We start from the raw sequence: 17,390 nt of genomic DNA, 5'->3' as shown, positions 1-17,390 counted from the left end.
AGATAAACTTAGCCTCCAAATGTCTATCACACAAACTACAGTGCAGGCAGTTGCCATTCTGCATAGTTCTAATATGTACCATTATCTGCTACCATAGTCTAAATAACACCCGTTCCCCAAAACTCAGTTCAAATTTCAGTTACCATGGAACAGTAAGTGTGAGTAATTGCATAAAATACAAACTCTGTATCCAGCTCTTCAGCCCACAGATCACCATTTAAATAACAGATGTGCGTGATCATCAATAACCAATCATATCTGTTCTTCCAAAGTTGCTTGGTGACTACAATAACTAACAGATAAGAATCTGCAATGGATGCTAGGATCTTTGAGTGAAGTTATTTGATGCTCTATATGACTCTGAACAGTGGACTCTTTATAATGAAGAGACCTAGTCATGACAATCTACTTCTTAAGATCCACCTAAACACTACTTATAGAAGGCAGCCTAACATTTGCCATCTACTATTATATATTAAGAAAGAGCATCTTGTATGAAGTATTCTCACCAAAAAGGTTTAACCTGAATCTAATTAAGACTCCAGACTTAAATTCCAGTTTACAAGAAATACAGTGACTGGAGGAACAAGTTAATACCACGAGGAAACAAATTTAGAATGTAGGACATTTTATAAGACAAATGGCCTTCAGAAAGCAAATGCCTTGAACAAATAGTAGGAGTGTGTGTATTATAAGGTACTCATGATATTCATTAATTCTAGATTAAAAAGGTGCAATGATCAAGTGCAATGCAGAAGCCTTGTGTGGATCCAGGTTTGGAAAACACAGAGCAACCCACAAAAACAGTCCTGAGAATTTGGGAAGTACTGAATACAGATATGATACTAAGAAGTTTCAGTTAATTTTTCTCAAGGGTGGTAATAGTGTTACAATAAGGTAGAAAAGCATCCTTTTTCAGGGGGGAGACATTAAATATGTTAAAGTTTTTAGAGGCAAGTGCCATGATGTCTGTAAGTTAATTTCAAATGGTTCAGCGAAACACACACATATCCGAAACAAACTTGGCCAACTGATGGAAAGAACTGCTGGATTTGGGTGACAGGTAGACGGTGATCACTGTGCTATTCTTTCCAATTTCCTGTATGTTTAGAAATGTTCACTATAAAAAAGTGGGAGAAACAAAATAAGCTTATCCAACTATGTTCCAAAGTTAATAAATGACAGATAACTGCAGCCAATGGTGGGAAATAAAGACTTTTACTTGGGGTTCCTTCTGGAAACGCCTTCATGTAACAGTGCTAACTATTCCCCGTGGTTGAATGATTCAGGACTCCCCAAATCAGGAACTCCCTTTGGGGCTGAGAAGGGCTCCCTACTGCCAACCTTTACCTTTCTAGACCAGACAGGCTGCATTAGGGTGGCCCTTGGGATCTGAAACATTCTCCTGTCACTTTTAAAATTCTACGATTCTGAAGAGTAATATTATTTATAATGCAAATAACTAAGTAAACCCCACAACAAAGTGTTACCACTAATTGCGAGAATTCATCACGCTATTCAGTAATAAAAACAGGTAAAAACAGGTGCAAGCAAGCAACAAGTGCCAAGTTCTAAAGCAGAGGCCACAAAACCTCACATTATTTCATGGTAACAACTACAGCCAAGCAGAAAGCACAATGACAATGAATTTCACTTCCAAATAAAAGTCTAACCTTTTTCCAGATTGAAATTTGTGATATCCGTAGAAGTTTCTTCATCATCACTGGAAAGGCCTTCAAGGTGATCTGCCATCTTACCAGTCTGCTCTCTGGCTTGTCTACGACGAGTCCTAAATAACAAGCAGTGAGTTTCCAAACCAGGTAAAGGAGACTCCTCCCTTCACAATCCGACCAACAGCAAGCATCTGGAGATTACCTCCTGGCCTCCCGTTCTGCAATCCGACGTTTGGCATGTTCTTGATACAGTGCCCGATCTCGTCCAAAGGAGTCAAGATTTGGTGCCATCAGAGCTTTATCTGGAAAACAACAATGGTTAAAATTAAAAGCCTTCCTCCAACAATCTTGAGGAAAGAGTTTGCACAGAATAAGCCATAATGACAGACTGCTTTCTAATCTCAACAGTGGGATTCTGCAATAACTGATAAACCAGATAGTTTGCTAATTTAGAGCAAATCTCAATATTAATCCATGTTTCCACAAAAAGGAGCAGAGAAATAGAGAGTCTGACAACACTACCCCAATGCAAACTGGCTGAATCCCTGTTCTTATGTCTAAGTAACAAAACCAGTTTATGCTATCATGATGACAAAGTAAGTTAAAAACCTAAGTTATTTGTGTAAAGGGAAAAATAATACATTACTTTTTTAGGAATGAACTTAAGCATCATATTGTTGAATGATATGAAATGATAGCAAAGAGTGATTGCTAAGTAGGAAGTATGAAAAAACATCTTTGTTGTAGTAATTTAATGATTTATTCTATTTTGTTCTAATTTTTCTTTGCAGAAATTTATTCTCTATTACTATTTTAAAAAACAAGGGCAGAATCAACAATATAGACTAAAAATCCTATCTGAATAGGACCAAGTTGTGCTTTCTCAACCGCTACTTTCAAAGCACAATTCCCTTATTTCTTTTTTTCCCTTTTTCCATCTCTCTCTCTTTTTAATTTCTAAGACAAATTTTCTAACTTAGCTTTCGACATTCCTATTTATATTTATATATCAGTTACCATTTTTTAGTTTCCAAGGTATGGCTATTCTTCTTAGAATATTTCTTTTTTATAGCGTCTTCTACTTGTGCTACATGTAGGGTCTCTTCTGCCATCTCCCAAGGACAGCAATTATGTTTTAAATTTTCTCCTGCCACCTGCATGTGTGTCCTCAGTCTCTTTGGTCCTACTGCTTGTGTTGGTCTCCGATGATCATTAACTACACAGGAATGAGACTGGAAATTTCGTGGATGCAGGTGGGAGCTGTCTAACAGAGGCGTCTCCATCAGATCACTGGGTAAAAGTCAACCTTTTCTTGGGGCCCCCAGATAATAGTGTCTCATGGTCTTTTCTCTGGACCCACTCTCTTTGTCCAGAGAAGAATCCTGGAGACTCTCTTGCCTAGGGTAGAAGCAGAAATGGGGGAAACATCTCTCTGTGATGCTCTATTTCTACATTCAAGTTCGACACTATGGAGACATCCTGTAATACGCAGGATAGTAATGGGAAGCAAAAACCCCAGAGGGTGTGTGGGGGGTAGGGGGGCGGAATGATGTGAAAAATGAAAGACATCAACTGAAGTTTTTTCCCGATACCAAAGACGTGGCACAGCAACAGGGAAAATAAAACCAAAAAAAGCGCTGGTGTCTACTTCAGTGTATCCTAACTACCCTAGATCCTACTTCTTCTGTGTACACCCGTGGCGGATTCATGCTGATGTATGGCAAAACCAATACAATATTGTAATTAGCCTCTAATTAAAATAAATAAATTAAAAAAAAAAGTTGACTCTTTTACTGCTTAATAAACAAGATGCCCCGGCTTTACCTCAACTGGGACTCCACTACATATCACAGATAAATTAGCTAAAAAGTCTCAAACTACAGAAATGATTCCTGCCTCTTTAAGAGGCAGCCATCATTAAAGAAGTACTCTAAAGAAAATTATGTTAACTTAGTATAATACTTAAAATGTTTATATTTAGAGACTTTTTAAAATATATATTGAAAGAGACAGAGCAGACAACTCAACTGATAGCTTCCTTCTTTCTGTAAGAACTATATGCAGTAACTGTGGTAAAGCACTTGCAAATCTAAACAGAAGAATTTCAGGCTGTATTTTTGTTTCTTTAAAAAAAAGATATCAGAAAAAGAAATCGATAATTCAGTATCCCATGCAATCTTCCTCAAATCTTTGGCAATAATGAATACTCCCTTTAGGACAATACTTTTCACTTTCTCATTACCTTTCATTTCTTTCCAACTGTCAATCTATTGATAATTAACACCCATCATTCAACCCTTACTCTGAATCCCATGTAAGTAAATACCTCCAAATTATAAAGAACAGATTATAGCTAGGAAAAGGTATTTGATGAAATGCACAGCTCACACAACCATTTAACTTAAAAGGAAATTACTTCCCATCATAGATATGATGATTACCTGTAATCTGCCCCAGAAATCTGGTTCTGTCTGGATCAAAAGTGATTTGAGAGGCATGCATTAGTTATTTAGGTGCCCCAAATGGCACTAATCCAAATTTAAATGTGTATGGCAAAAACAGAAGGTCAAAGCCATTCACATGGCTTACACTGAGTCTGACTCATCTGAGGGCCATGTCACCGTCTCTTTATGATGCTCCAAAACCCACTCGGCACACAGGAGAATGCTTTCCAGGGATTCAATGTCTCTCTAATTTAGAGGACACACTATATGACAAAGCATTGTTTTCAGAAAGAATGAGAACAGGGCACTTTGCACTTGGAACACCTGGAGTGGCTGTTTAACATGCAGACTACTGGACACGATCCAAGACCTGGCAAGAATTTCTGGAGACAGGACCAAGAAATCTGCATTTTAAATTAATATCATGGGTAATTCTGATGTATACATCCATTTAAGAACTGCTGACACAGGGACCAAAGAGATGACAAAAAAAGCCAGGAGAAATCCAACATAGGAAAATTCCTATTACAGTACTCAAGAATATAGAGGGCAATGAAAAAGTGGAATTAAAATGTTTTTTAATATGTCTGGTTAAAGAGTTTCAGCTAAACTCTTATTAAGAGGTTTCTAATTCATTTTGGTTTTCCATAACCCACATCACAATGAAAGGAATATAAATTTAAAATTTCCAGATTTTTAGACTATAATTTCAAGAAGTGTTGGCATCAACTGACTTACTAAAAAAAAACCCCCAAAATAAAAAACCTAGTTATATAAGGCAAAACAGGAAAAAAAAAAAAAATTTCAATACAAAAAATTTTGCTTTATGCAAGGGGTGAAGCTCAAAACTCCCCTAATCTTGGAATTGTATCATTTGTTATGTAATAAAACCCTCTCTCCCATCCAAAATTTCCCAATCCCTAACTCAAAACCTTATGATCAACAACAGCATTTGTGTTAGCGTTTATATTGATGTTAAAATGGGGGAAAAAATATCACTTAGGGACAAGTAGATACTGGTTTTAAGATAAAATACTGATGATGTCCTTACTATACTTTGAAGAATGAAAAAATATGCCCAAAGAAGAATAAGACAGAATATTAGTACATGATTTGCACTCCTTTGTGAAGCTATATTTTCTTAAACACAATCCAAGCACATGCCATTAATAATTTTAGATCTACCTGACATAAGAGCAAGGAAATTTGTTTCTTTAAAAAAAAAAAAAAATGCCCTGAGATGTCTACGTTTCAATTAGGATGTACTAAGTAAACAAGGTTGTTTAATGAATAATAAAAACCTTCAAGATGGACTGACTTGAATGGCTTGAAAACTCCGAAGATTCATCTTTAATATCATCTTGTCGTCTTTGGACAAGGCGGGAAGCTCGCTGTTTGTACAGCTGATGTATTGCTGATTCAAGTTCATTAATCAGTGGCACCTGTAAAAATACAACACACTCCGTAACACCAAACTCCTCAGATGCTTATTTATTTGAGGGTTCCATATTATTTCCGGATTTCTGAAGGAGTACCCTCTGGACAGAATAATCATGAATTTCCAATGAAATACAAATAGTAATTCAGTTCTACGACGTCTGGGAAGTAACACTTCTTCTTTTATTCCGTATATGGAACTATAATGTCCAGTGCCTAGTTGTTGGAGCAAAAGTTTAGTTAGGAAACTTAAACACTTTAACAATAGTAAAGAGAGTGAGTAAAGAAATGTCAGAAATTTTAGTGCTTTTCTTTTAAAGTACGTGAATCCATTTTTAGTGTTCTAGCAGCATGATCTACCTTGCAATTTTTGTAGCTTAAAATAAACTAATATTGCTGTGTAAGACCAAAAAAACGGCTCTGAGTAGGTAAAGAGTTTGCTAACTGCCCAATTTTGGACATTTCAATTGCTCTCGTTCACAAGGACCAAGTACTTTACAGTAATGTTATACTACTTTGTGGCTTTATTACACATTTAAAATGTGAACTGCATTCATTTATATTAATAAAGTGAATAAAATTTCTAGCTATCATTAACCTGTCTAAAAATCAATCTATTTGAAACTCAGAAAGTTCTTCTGTTCCCATCAAATATTTAATTTTTTCCATATTTTTAAATAAAATTGCTTGCATAAATTGTTGCTTTACAAAGTCAACAGATTTTTCCAGGTTAACAGCCACAGCTAAACATTCAATTGGTTCATACAGAATACAAAAAGCTTATGGAATGAGACCTAACTTAAAAGGAAAAACCAGAAAACATTCTCTTTTTATAAATACCTTATGCTATATAATCAAATGCTATGAAACTTTCACAAAACACTAACAACCACTAGACATACCTGAGGAAACCAGAAATTCTAGTTTCCTGATGGTTAGTGCGAATAAAAAAACACACTATTTAGAGTTGGGCAACACTGGCACCAAGTGTTATAGCAGCTTCCTGAACTGAACAGACTGCAAATGGAAAATAAAAAGAAGCAGGTGGAATAAAAGCAATTTCATACACTTGAATGATTCCATTGCAAAAGCAACAAATGTTCACAGAAAGGTCAAACTGATGCAGTTATTTCATTCTTTCATATGCTACAGCATGGGCAGCAGCATCCCCAGACCTTGATGATATCAGCTGAGCCCACAGACTCTAACTTGAAGATTAAGCATAATCCATTTTCCAAGCAATTATTGCCATATTGTTGTGACTTACACTCACCCACCCCTCATTTTTTTGCAAACCGTACAGGACTAAGGACGAATGAACCTATGTGCCTGCATGCACTCCTTTAGTCCTGGAGGCTATTAACACTCTTCTTACTGCCAAGAGCTAGATGCCTGAGGCTGCATCAGGCAGAGCCTTAATTATCCAATTTACAGTTAAAATTCTGATAATGTAATTTTTGTTTAGGTAATTAAAATGCCTTTTAACAAAGCCCTGAGAAAATTCTGAGAATAAAAGTCCTAAAGCACATTTTCACCTCTCTTTCATGTTTCTTAACAATATTGATTTATGATTTATTACAAGAGTGCACTGTGACAATTTCTTTACCCTCTCCAAACTCAAAACTGCTACTGACTACCATTATTTCAAGACCAAATTTAAGGCAAAGAACACAAGAAGGAAGACGACTCCAGGAAAACAAAACAATGGAAAGTTAAAATAATCTGCAAAAATAAAAATCTAAGCTTGAAATCACTTAAACCTTTATAATGAAAGAGAAAAAAACAAAAGAAAGCTTATCTTTTTATGGTCTTACCCTGACACAGTATTTCCAGAATGACAATTTATGACATTATTAACTCAGCAGCAGGCTCCGTAAAATCAAATGGATATGGAAATGTCAAAACGAAATAAAGTTATCTTCAAAAGGGAATTACCTACTTCTCTTTTAATTAAAATGTAGCCACTATATAACAGATATGGTTTAAGATCTGCTTCAAAAACATTTACCTAAGTGACTCTGTAAAAACCTCAGCATAGTCTGAGGTATACTTCCCTAGGAACAGAGTAACCAGGAGAGAGAAAGCATACTACTAAATGTTTTCAAGATAATAAGCAACTGAAAACAATATGAACTAGATATTCTACTAGTCTCTAACTCAAGAGTGGTACAATCTAGTTGATCGTATTACTGTCAATATTTTTTAAGAGCTCAGTTTGCAATCACAGTGTTTAAGTTTACTCAATTAAGTTGCAAAGCAAAGACCAAGATATTTCCAAGAAAAACTCCACAGGGACAAATTTTACTTACACAGTATGGTTTAAGACAAAGATCCTTTCTCTAGTCACAAAAGCTTACTGGGCCAGCTCCCACCACCATGCCCCCTGGGTTCACAAGGGCTTTGTTAGTAGGACACACCGCCAGCTCTGACATTTCTGTCCACTTTCCCGCTTAACTCAGCTCCTCTGCACACAGTCGAACTTACGTTTCCTTCTCACCCTGGTACTTATCACCCTAAGCCACAGACCTGCCACACGGGCAATTACAGCCCACAATGTAGCTGCTTCTCCAGAAATCAGATGATCAGGACAAGAACACAAATCCTCCAGAGAAGACTTCATGGATCTGACCAGACTGGCTGGAATCACTAAGACTCATTAGGAAGACACAGTTTGGCACCGTTCTTTAGCCAGTCTTTGGCCTTAAGATACTGATCAAGAGATAATAAAAAGTTAAAATACTCATTTAAACATACTATATGCCTACAAATCCTATGCTAATTCATATGGCCAAGGATAAGAGAGAATGTGCCTTCTAATCCTGTATCCCATGAAAGTTTAGAGACAGGATACTCAAAAGTACTATGAGTTTAATTCTTTTTAAAGACAAGGCTGTGAAGTCCACGAATGCCTTTTTTAACCAGTGCATCAAACAATAGATCTGTCTTAAAGAAAAATCAATTAAAAGTTGCTTGAAAGAGAATTGTGTGTGCAGGTAACAAAAAATGCAAACAAATGGTACAACAGAACGCAAATAACTGCCAATTGACTATCATACCAAAAAGAAAAAAACTCGGAAATGAGACCTTAAAACAAATTATGGTCAATGAATGGTTTCTGAAATGGATAAAGCATAGGCTTATTCAGATGAAAACTATTACTAGCAATGGCAATCAACTTTATCTAGGGTAAAAAATAAAAACTAATAAAATTTTACAACTTTATGCTATACATATTTGGAATTACCTATACAAACAGTTTAAAGATAAGCTTAGATCTGAACCATAAGAAAGAAAATTTCATCAGTGAGTCCCTTATATTCTAATAACCCAGGACAGGCTGGTAATCCATCATTAAGTTATGGCAGGATCTGCCAAAGTCTTTAAATGTGCTTTGATTTATCTTTTTAGTTTTCAACAAAGGCACTAACTAAATTGCCCCCAAGACAGAATGCTGCTAATGAAGTGGAGAAAATGAAGCATGACTTTTCATCACTTCTAAAGCTAAAGTCAGTGGATATTCTCTGAGAAATACAGAAATCTAGACCTCCCTAGGTTTTGCCTTATTCAAAGAGATTAATATTTTTGCATTCTTACCTTTTCACTGAAACACTCAAGCAAGTCTTGGACATACCCTCGCATTTCTTGCAAAAATTTATACCGTTCACCAATACCCCCAGAAGACCCTTCTAATCTCTCAATGGCCCTGGTGGAGTCCGCGCGGCTTTGCAGGTGTTTCTCGTGCTGCTGTCGGTTTGTTTTGTGCAGTTCTTTCATGGAGTCCAACCTTAAGAACAGAAAAGGATAAATATCACACATTTACATCTGGAAGTCTATGCTGTCAGGACACTTGCAATATTTATAATAATGCATTTCGTTCCGCTATTAGAATATAAAAATGCTTGGAGTAGATCTTTTCATCTGTACTCCTGTTTTGCTCAAGAAAATGGCAGTCTACAGACTTCTTATATAAAGTTATTTGGTGGGCTAACCAAAATCTCACTGTTTTGCCTTTCCCCCCATATCCTGACTACACTTTTTTCAGAGTCCAAGAGGAGAAAACTGAGAATTGTCTTCAACCAGATCATGGAGTGGTATTTAAAAAAAAAACTTCGAGGCTTCCACAGAAGGAATCCAAGTAGGTAGCAGAACAAAGTATGAAGTCATCTTCTGGTTAGATTTTGAAGATAGGCCAGTCAATCTTCTTTGCCGATATTCTGTATCTGCTACCCCAGACTACATGTTGCCTGAGGGAATGGAAAGCTAGAAGACAGGTCTTTAAGAAGTTGATCTGCCCTACCTGTCTTTAAGCTGTTTCTTTACCAAATCAATAGTAACGGGAGTCATCTCATTACTGGGAGTTTTGAAAGGGACTGTATTATCTGTTTTTTGAGATTTGGCATCGGATGATCCATAGGCTGAATAACTATACGGAATGCCATAGGATGAACCATAAGGCATTGTCTGGTAGGTGTTCTGGTAGTACATGTTCACTTCCGTGGGCTGACTTGCTTGAACCTAGATGAGAAATGGGATATATATTAAAACCAGTAGCTAAAACTACAAAAAGAATAAAAAACTAACAGAAAATAATAAACCCATTTTTTTAAACAGTATGTAATTAAAGTAAGTAATTGCAGAGCTTCTCAAAATCAAAAGTAGGGCTGGATGAAATTTCTCTTATGGGATTACTGGATTCATTTCCAATAACTTTCAGGAAAACAATAATGAAGAGATTTTGAGTTAGTAGGGACGTTAAATTGTGTCAAAACACTAACAGAAACTTTGTATGACATTTCCATTGAACTACTTACTTCTATAGAACAAGTTGTTATAACTACTTTGGAAGATATTTTTCATCTACAGTTAAAGATTTTTGCACTACTAAGAAATCCATCTTCTACAAAATAATTTTTAAAGTCAGGAAAAAAACAGTTGTGCAAGAAAGAAACATTTAATCTATACAGTGGACAGCTTTTTTTTTTGGCAATATGTTTTTTCATTTCAATAAAACAGGCTAGAAATCTTAATTCACTTTTTCAGGTTTGAAGCTTAGCTGTTTAGCTCTCACCTGCGGGATATTGATTCCTTTCCTTATCTGCTCCTGTTCCCATCGGCTGAGCTCTTCATCCTGCTCCCCAGTTACCAGAGCGTCATCATCACTCCCCTCGATACCTATGGCCATAAGCAGGGAGAAAATAAGTCCAAAAAGCAGCAAGGGAAGAGATGCTACCCTGATATTTCACAAAATCAAGCAAGAATATTGGCATGAACTCAACTTTACTAAAATTAAAGTGTCTGTTATGATCTGTCTCATATCTGACTCTTTTGCTTTACTTGTCTTAATACACAGTTATTCCTTAAGCAAGAGGCAGTATCAATTTAACAGTTAAAACCTTAGACAGGCTTCCTAACCTCTGTTAGTTTGACATCAATTCAACAAAGAGAAGAATGAAACCTAATGCCTCCTCAGAATGAAGAGACAATTAAATCTATTTATAACATGTTGGGTGCTTAGCACAATACCCGTCACACAGTCCTCAGTAAACATTAGCTATCAAAATCATGCTACACTTCCCCCAAAATTCCAGTAAGACACTTAATATCCAAGCAAGAACAGTTCTCCAACATTGAAAGTGAAGTGAAAGTCGCTCAGTCGTCTCCGACACTTTGCAACCCCATGAGCCATGGAATTCTCCAGGCCAGAATACTGGAGTGGGTGGCCTTTCCCTTCTCCAAGGGATCGTTGTCCCAACCCAGGAACTTTACTCAGGTCTCCTGCATTGCAGATGGATCCTTTACCAACTGAGCCACCAGGGAAGCCCAAGAATACTGGAGTGGGTGGCCTATCCCTTCCCCAGGGGAATCTTCCTGACCCAGGAATCGAACCAGGCTCTCCTGCATTGCAGGCAAGTTCTTTACCAACTGAGCTATGAGGGAATCTTCAACATTAAACATAGTTTAAATAAAGGTGATACATTTTACTTGATTGTAGTATCAAATAAAATTTAGTAACAACAAGCTTACTACTGCACTAAATAAAGTTACCTATTTCCTCTGCAATTTTCTGTCTCTGTGACTTTTCTTTCACAGAAAAAACTATGCGGCGTTTCTCATCATCATCTTCATCATCGCTGGCATCGTTCTCATCTTCTCTAACAAGGCGGCCTTTCCCAGGCTCACTATCATGAGGAGTGAAATCTCCCAATTCCCGGGCCATCTGACGCTTTTTCCTTGCCGCATGTATAAAAGCTGCATCTGGAATTTCTCCTGGAAACAAACAGTAAGGATTAGAACCCATGCCATATTAGGAAGAAAGGTTCTATTTTCTTGAAACTATGAAAGATAAAAGAATCTCTCCAAGACAGCCGTGCATAAATGATGTTCTAACATCCCTTGCTGGCATCCCCGCCCCTCTCCCCAAACTCTGCCTGCTGTACGACTGATTTATTTTTTTAACTTAGTTTAAACAGAAACTGAAAGAAGCTAAGGAAACAAAATATATACAATGGCAATATATACAGGAAGGCAGGGAGGGGAAAATTCATGAAAACAGTTTTATTTTAATGGTTTTTATTTTTCATTTTTAAGAACTAAACAAAAGTAATAAAGTCATATTGATTACTAAACTGGAGAACAAAAACAAAAAAGGGATCTACACTCTTACAACCCTAAAACACACTATTAGATTTAGAGTGTATTTCACCTGCAAATAGTTTTCAGTTCACCAGAAAACACATTGAATATATAATCCTGTGTCTAATTTTTCTTCATATTAAAATAGAAGCTTTTCCATGTTGTTTTGCATAAACAATTTTTAGTGGTTTACAACATTCAATAGATAAAGCATAATCTACTACATAATCAAATTAACACTTTTACCTACAGTAAAAATTAACGCCTTGCTACTTTTCTAATTTGTTATTTAAGTAGCTATGGGATATCTCATCATGTAAATGCACCGTAACTTAACTTACTAAGCTATTCCTCTCTTACTAAACATTTTTTCTAAATGTTTCTCATTGCAGTTAATGCTACAATAAAAACATTATTTCCATCAGATACATTTACAGCTATGGAATTACAGGTCAAAAAGTAAGCACATCTGAAATCTCCTGATTCATAATGTCAAACAGCTTCCCATAAAGACTGTACCAATCAGAATGCTATTAGATCTATGTATGTAATTTTTCACAACTTTACAAACCCAGAGCAAACATTTTGACTTTTTAAAAAAATTATTATCAGTTTCTTGGCTGTGTTGCACGGCTTGTGGAAGTTTTCAGACCAGTGATCAAACCTTGGTCACAGCAGTGAAAGCTCTAAGGCGTTCCCACAGAGTAAGCATTTTTAAATTTTATAATGAGTTAAATGCTTACTCTTCATAATTTAAATCTGGTGACTAAGTACTTATTCAAAAGCTGATTAGCCAGTGAATAGATCTGCAAACTATTTCCATTAAAATGTAAAAAAAAAAACCCTGAATATAAAGCTAGCAGCAGTTTTGCTTTTGGTAGCAGTTCTTGAAAAAGTTAAAATCTTAATCTGAAATACATTTTAAAAAAAAGGACTTTTGTACTATTTATCCGTTTACCTGAACCCCTCATTTGTTTTGATAATAAAACTACCTGTCTGAGATGAACTTGAGAACTTTCTAGTTCTCCTTCTTTCTGTATTTGCAAAAGGAAACAGCCTGGCTCCAAACAGATGTCGGAAGAAACACCACTTAGCTAACTCCTTCCTTAACGACCATCATTACAGATGGCTCATTCCTGAGGGATCACTTCGGTTCTGAGGAACATCTGCAAGTACATACCTGGACGGAGAACATTTAAAGAAGATAAAGCATTTGAAAAGGATCCACCAGCCTTTGGCTTTTCTTCTTCCTTCTCACTTTCCATATCCATTTCATCTTCCCCGTGTTCACTGATGATAACTCCATCTTCTAGACTGGTGTCCTTAACATGACCTGCTTTGTCCAAAGGTGGTTCGTCTACATTTTTGGAAAAAATAAATAAATAATACAACATATCTAAAACAAAACCCATAAATTAAGGAGGCACTTCTAATGCAATTATAGGCTCAATTCATTAAAGCATCAACTATTCTAATTGTTTATAAAAATCCTCAAACTTCTGACATGTGACATGATCACAGTAGCCAGCCAGGAGGCAGAAACAATACAGAGGGTAGAGGGACGCATGGCCCTGCCCAATCCCTGCCTTTAGTTAACGTTATTGAAAGTTTACCACTTTACCAAAACTAACTTCTTCCTCTCAACTCTCATAGGTAACTGTTCTCACCTCTTGGGAGCATTATTCACTTTATATGTCAGTATTTCATCAAACTCTAAATCCATCTGTGTTAGTCTCTCAGTCATGTCCAACTCTGTGAGACCCCCACGGACTACAGCCCCCAAGGCTCCTCTGTCCATGAGATTCTCCAGGCAAGAATACTGGAGTGGGTTGCCATTTCCTTCTCCAGGGGATCTTCCGGATCCAGGGATCAAACCTGGATCTCCTGCATTGCAGATTCTTTAACGTCTGAATCACCAGGGAAGCCCATTTGAGGCAGCTTTCTATCAAGAACAAGATAGAAACTTCTCTGTAATGAACACTTTATAGGATATTGTCATAGGTTATAACCATCATCTGAAGAGTGGAGACCCAAAAGTCACAGTTACATTGTGTAAACCCCTGAGGCTGTTGCCACAACTGAATGTTTGGAACAGTGGATTTGTGACTAAACCTGATTTTTCTGGCAACCTGGAACTGGGACACAGAGACAAGTTAGAAACTAGTTAGCACTAAAAACCACCGCATGCAAACCAGGAAGGCAGCTGTGGAGTCGCTACACCCCATCACATGGACAGAGAAGAGAGCTCTCTCTTCTGCAGGCCATTCCGGAGGCCAGCTTCAGACTACTTTCCTGCCACAGGGTTCCAGGGGGCACCACTGTCACAGAGGTTTATACCAAATGGTTTACTTTACTTATAACTATATAGTCCTATTACACCTTCCACCCCAGGCAAAATGCAGAAAAACAGGCATTTTTCGCCCTCAATCACTGAACCTGGCAATGCACATACGAGGCACCAAGAATATAATGAAAGAGTGAAACAAAAAGTTCATTCTAAATATGAAAGATACACTTCTGTTGTTTCCCTAGCATGTGCCCCTCCCCAAAACTGCTTCGAACGTTCTCAAACCATCTCCTACATCTCCTACTCCTCTAAAGAAGAATCCTGGAGATAAGATCCTACCCCGCCTCACCCCCCGCCCCACAACTTTACTTAGAAGATTTAGGTCACTCTGCTTCAGATCTCTTAAATTTTTTTAATTCACCACTCTACCTCATTGCCACAGATTCCCTCTGAAGTGCATTCTGAGGCTGATTTTAAAACTCACTTTATCAGATGCATAAAGATACCGGGAGTCAAGAACTACCCATTTGCTTTTGCTCTCAATTAACACTAAATCAATGGCTTTTAACAGACAAACAGAATTGCGAAAAGGTTTACTTGATCCAGTATGCCCAGATGATTCCTGCAGACTCAGTGTTGTAATAAGTTCATAAGTTATTTGCTTGTGACAGAGCAAATACAAAGTCCAGAACATGGTGACAGGTGAATTTTTGTTAGTCCTGTATTATCCTTCCAGACAGCTTTATAAAAAGAGAGGCTGAATAACCTTTTCTGAGGCTCCTCTTGGGCCTCAATGTCTTCGCTACTTTAGGAAACCTGAGGCCACAAATATCCTCCTCTGACTGTGGGCACGTGTTCCATCTCCTCTATTCTGTCTACAAAGCGACACAGGCTTCTCTTTAGCAAAAGAACTTCAACATGATCCCAACTATTTCTCTAGCTATTGCCATCTACTCTCTGCCAAATGTTCCAAAGCAGCCATGTGGACCTGCAACCTCCAACTTCCTCACCAGTTTGCCAGTCTCGACCTTGGCAAACAGTCTTTGATATCTCCCATTCCAAGCTCACCAACTAAAGCAGAGGCTGCAGCCACAGCTAACTGATACAGTATCACTGAGCAATTTAGCAAACCATGTTCCTTCCCCTAAACAGGCAGAGCTTGGCAAGTAAATTAGTCTCTTTTGCCAGATGCCTCCCCTGCTCCCTGCAAAACCCAGCCACCACACCAACAGCCCTTCCTTTTCCTGACCTTCCTGATACTATTTCATACAACTGACACTCATCAACACTCATCATCTTGAAACTTCCCTATCTGTTCTCCTTTGGACTTTATGACTCTTTGTATCTCTTGAGTAAACCATCCTCTCTATGTGTACACTTATTACAGGTGAAGTCTTTGGTCCTCAGGAATATTTCCTTTATGCTGCAGCCTCGATTCCATTTACCCCTGGCTTCAATCATCACCTCAATGAACAACAAAACAAAATCTACATCTCCAACTATTCACTGGCTATTTCTACCCAAATTCAAGTTCAAAGGTGAACTCATCAATTTGGAATATCCCGAAGGTAGGTTTTCTAAGTTGATACTACCCTTGTTTTCCAGTTAATGCACCTCTGCCTATCTAAGGAGGGTTGGGGGTAGGAAAAGTTTGGGATTGTGAGCTGATTAATGAAACAGCAACAGCGACCTCTACCTTTGGGGAGGATATTAATTGAGTTATCTGCTAAGTAGGAAATCAGTTAATATGAAAACAAGGTGGCCACATAAAACTTTGCACATGCTTCAATTTTTAAACCCAACAGTAAATGGTCTTTTCTCAGTTCTCACTTTTCCTGAGCTTTCTTCTTCAATTTCATCATACACAGTTGGTTCTTAAGAGATCTGGAAAAAATGAAGCAGCTTCCTAGACTCCAAAATAATCAGTTCCCCTAAAAATACTCCTCCTCCCACCTGCATTCCCTATTTCTGTATATCATACATAATTATCCTCTCAGTCACCTGGCACAAAAGCTCAAATCTATTTCTTTTAGATCCAATAGCTGAAGCATACATTACGTCTACCAATTCTTCCTTTGGAATACTTCTTAAATAATCTTTTTCTATTCCTTTCCCCACACCCACAGCAAACATTTTAAATTCACCTACAATTTCCCACTGAGTCAGGAAAAGCCTCAGTCTTGCTCAACTGAGACCTTTTTAAACCCACTCTTACTGGATCAAAGCTGGCCCTTGCATTTAAACTGCTTTAGGCCTCTAATGTTTCCTGTGCCAATCCATGCTGCATGCTAACACCTGGTTAAGATTTCAAAAGGCATTTATCATGTCACCATCCTGGCAGGCCCCTGAAATGGCAACTCTAAACCTCATACTAGATACTAAACACCCTTCACAATCTGTCAACAACGTACCTTTCACCTAAACCTCTGCATCCCCCACACATCATCTATTCAGCCTGTCACATGTACTTGCTCTTTTCCAAAACAGCAAGTCTCTGAATAATAGCCCCACACCTCCCCTATTTTCTTTGCAATTTAAAAGATCAAAAATCCAGCTCAAATTCCACTTTATCTATGAAGCATTCCTTCACCCATCTCTAAAAAGAAAAGTGCAGTTAAGCTTTAAGTCACTCACTAGACATTTTGCCAAATTCGGGATCCAGTTATACACTGAAGTGATGTTGTCTCCAAAATTAGATTGCAAACTTGAGATATAATGACATACGTTCCCACATCAAGCCTATAGTGGAGAACTGGGCAATAATAATTTCTATCTTTAATTCCACAAAATAAAAAGATCTCCCTAAAGCATTTGCGTGAGAATAACTAGACCACAGCATATTATCATGAAACCACTTTCCTAAGGACAAATAAATGCTTAAAAGTTTAACTTAGTCTGTGAGAAGACATAAGAGAT

At 37.4% G+C, this 17,390-nt stretch overlaps 1 protein-coding gene across 1 annotated transcript in view; it reads right to left on the bottom strand.

The window, feature by feature from the left end:
* PAXBP1 (PAX3 and PAX7 binding protein 1) overlaps positions 1-17,390 on the bottom strand; it is a 33,008-nt gene that overhangs the window by 12,865 nt on the left and 2,753 nt on the right. The window contains exons 3-10 of the mRNA XM_061417060.1: positions 13,368-13,544; positions 11,600-11,821; positions 10,623-10,726; positions 9,852-10,069; positions 9,149-9,338; positions 5,436-5,559; positions 1,876-1,975; positions 1,674-1,789 (exon numbers count right to left, since the gene is read on the bottom strand). Coding sequence (XP_061273044.1) covers positions 1,674-1,789; positions 1,876-1,975; positions 5,436-5,559; positions 9,149-9,338; positions 9,852-10,069; positions 10,623-10,726; positions 11,600-11,821; positions 13,368-13,544 — 1,251 coding nt within the window. The remainder of the gene's footprint in view (positions 1-1,673; positions 1,790-1,875; positions 1,976-5,435; positions 5,560-9,148; positions 9,339-9,851; positions 10,070-10,622; positions 10,727-11,599; positions 11,822-13,367; positions 13,545-17,390) is intronic.

This window comes from Bos javanicus, chromosome 1 (assembly GCF_032452875.1).
Source record: "Bos javanicus breed banteng chromosome 1, ARS-OSU_banteng_1.0, whole genome shotgun sequence".
NCBI classification, from domain to species: domain Eukaryota; kingdom Metazoa; phylum Chordata; class Mammalia; order Artiodactyla; family Bovidae; genus Bos; species Bos javanicus.
This window is presented reverse-complemented; position numbering and strand designations above follow the sequence as displayed.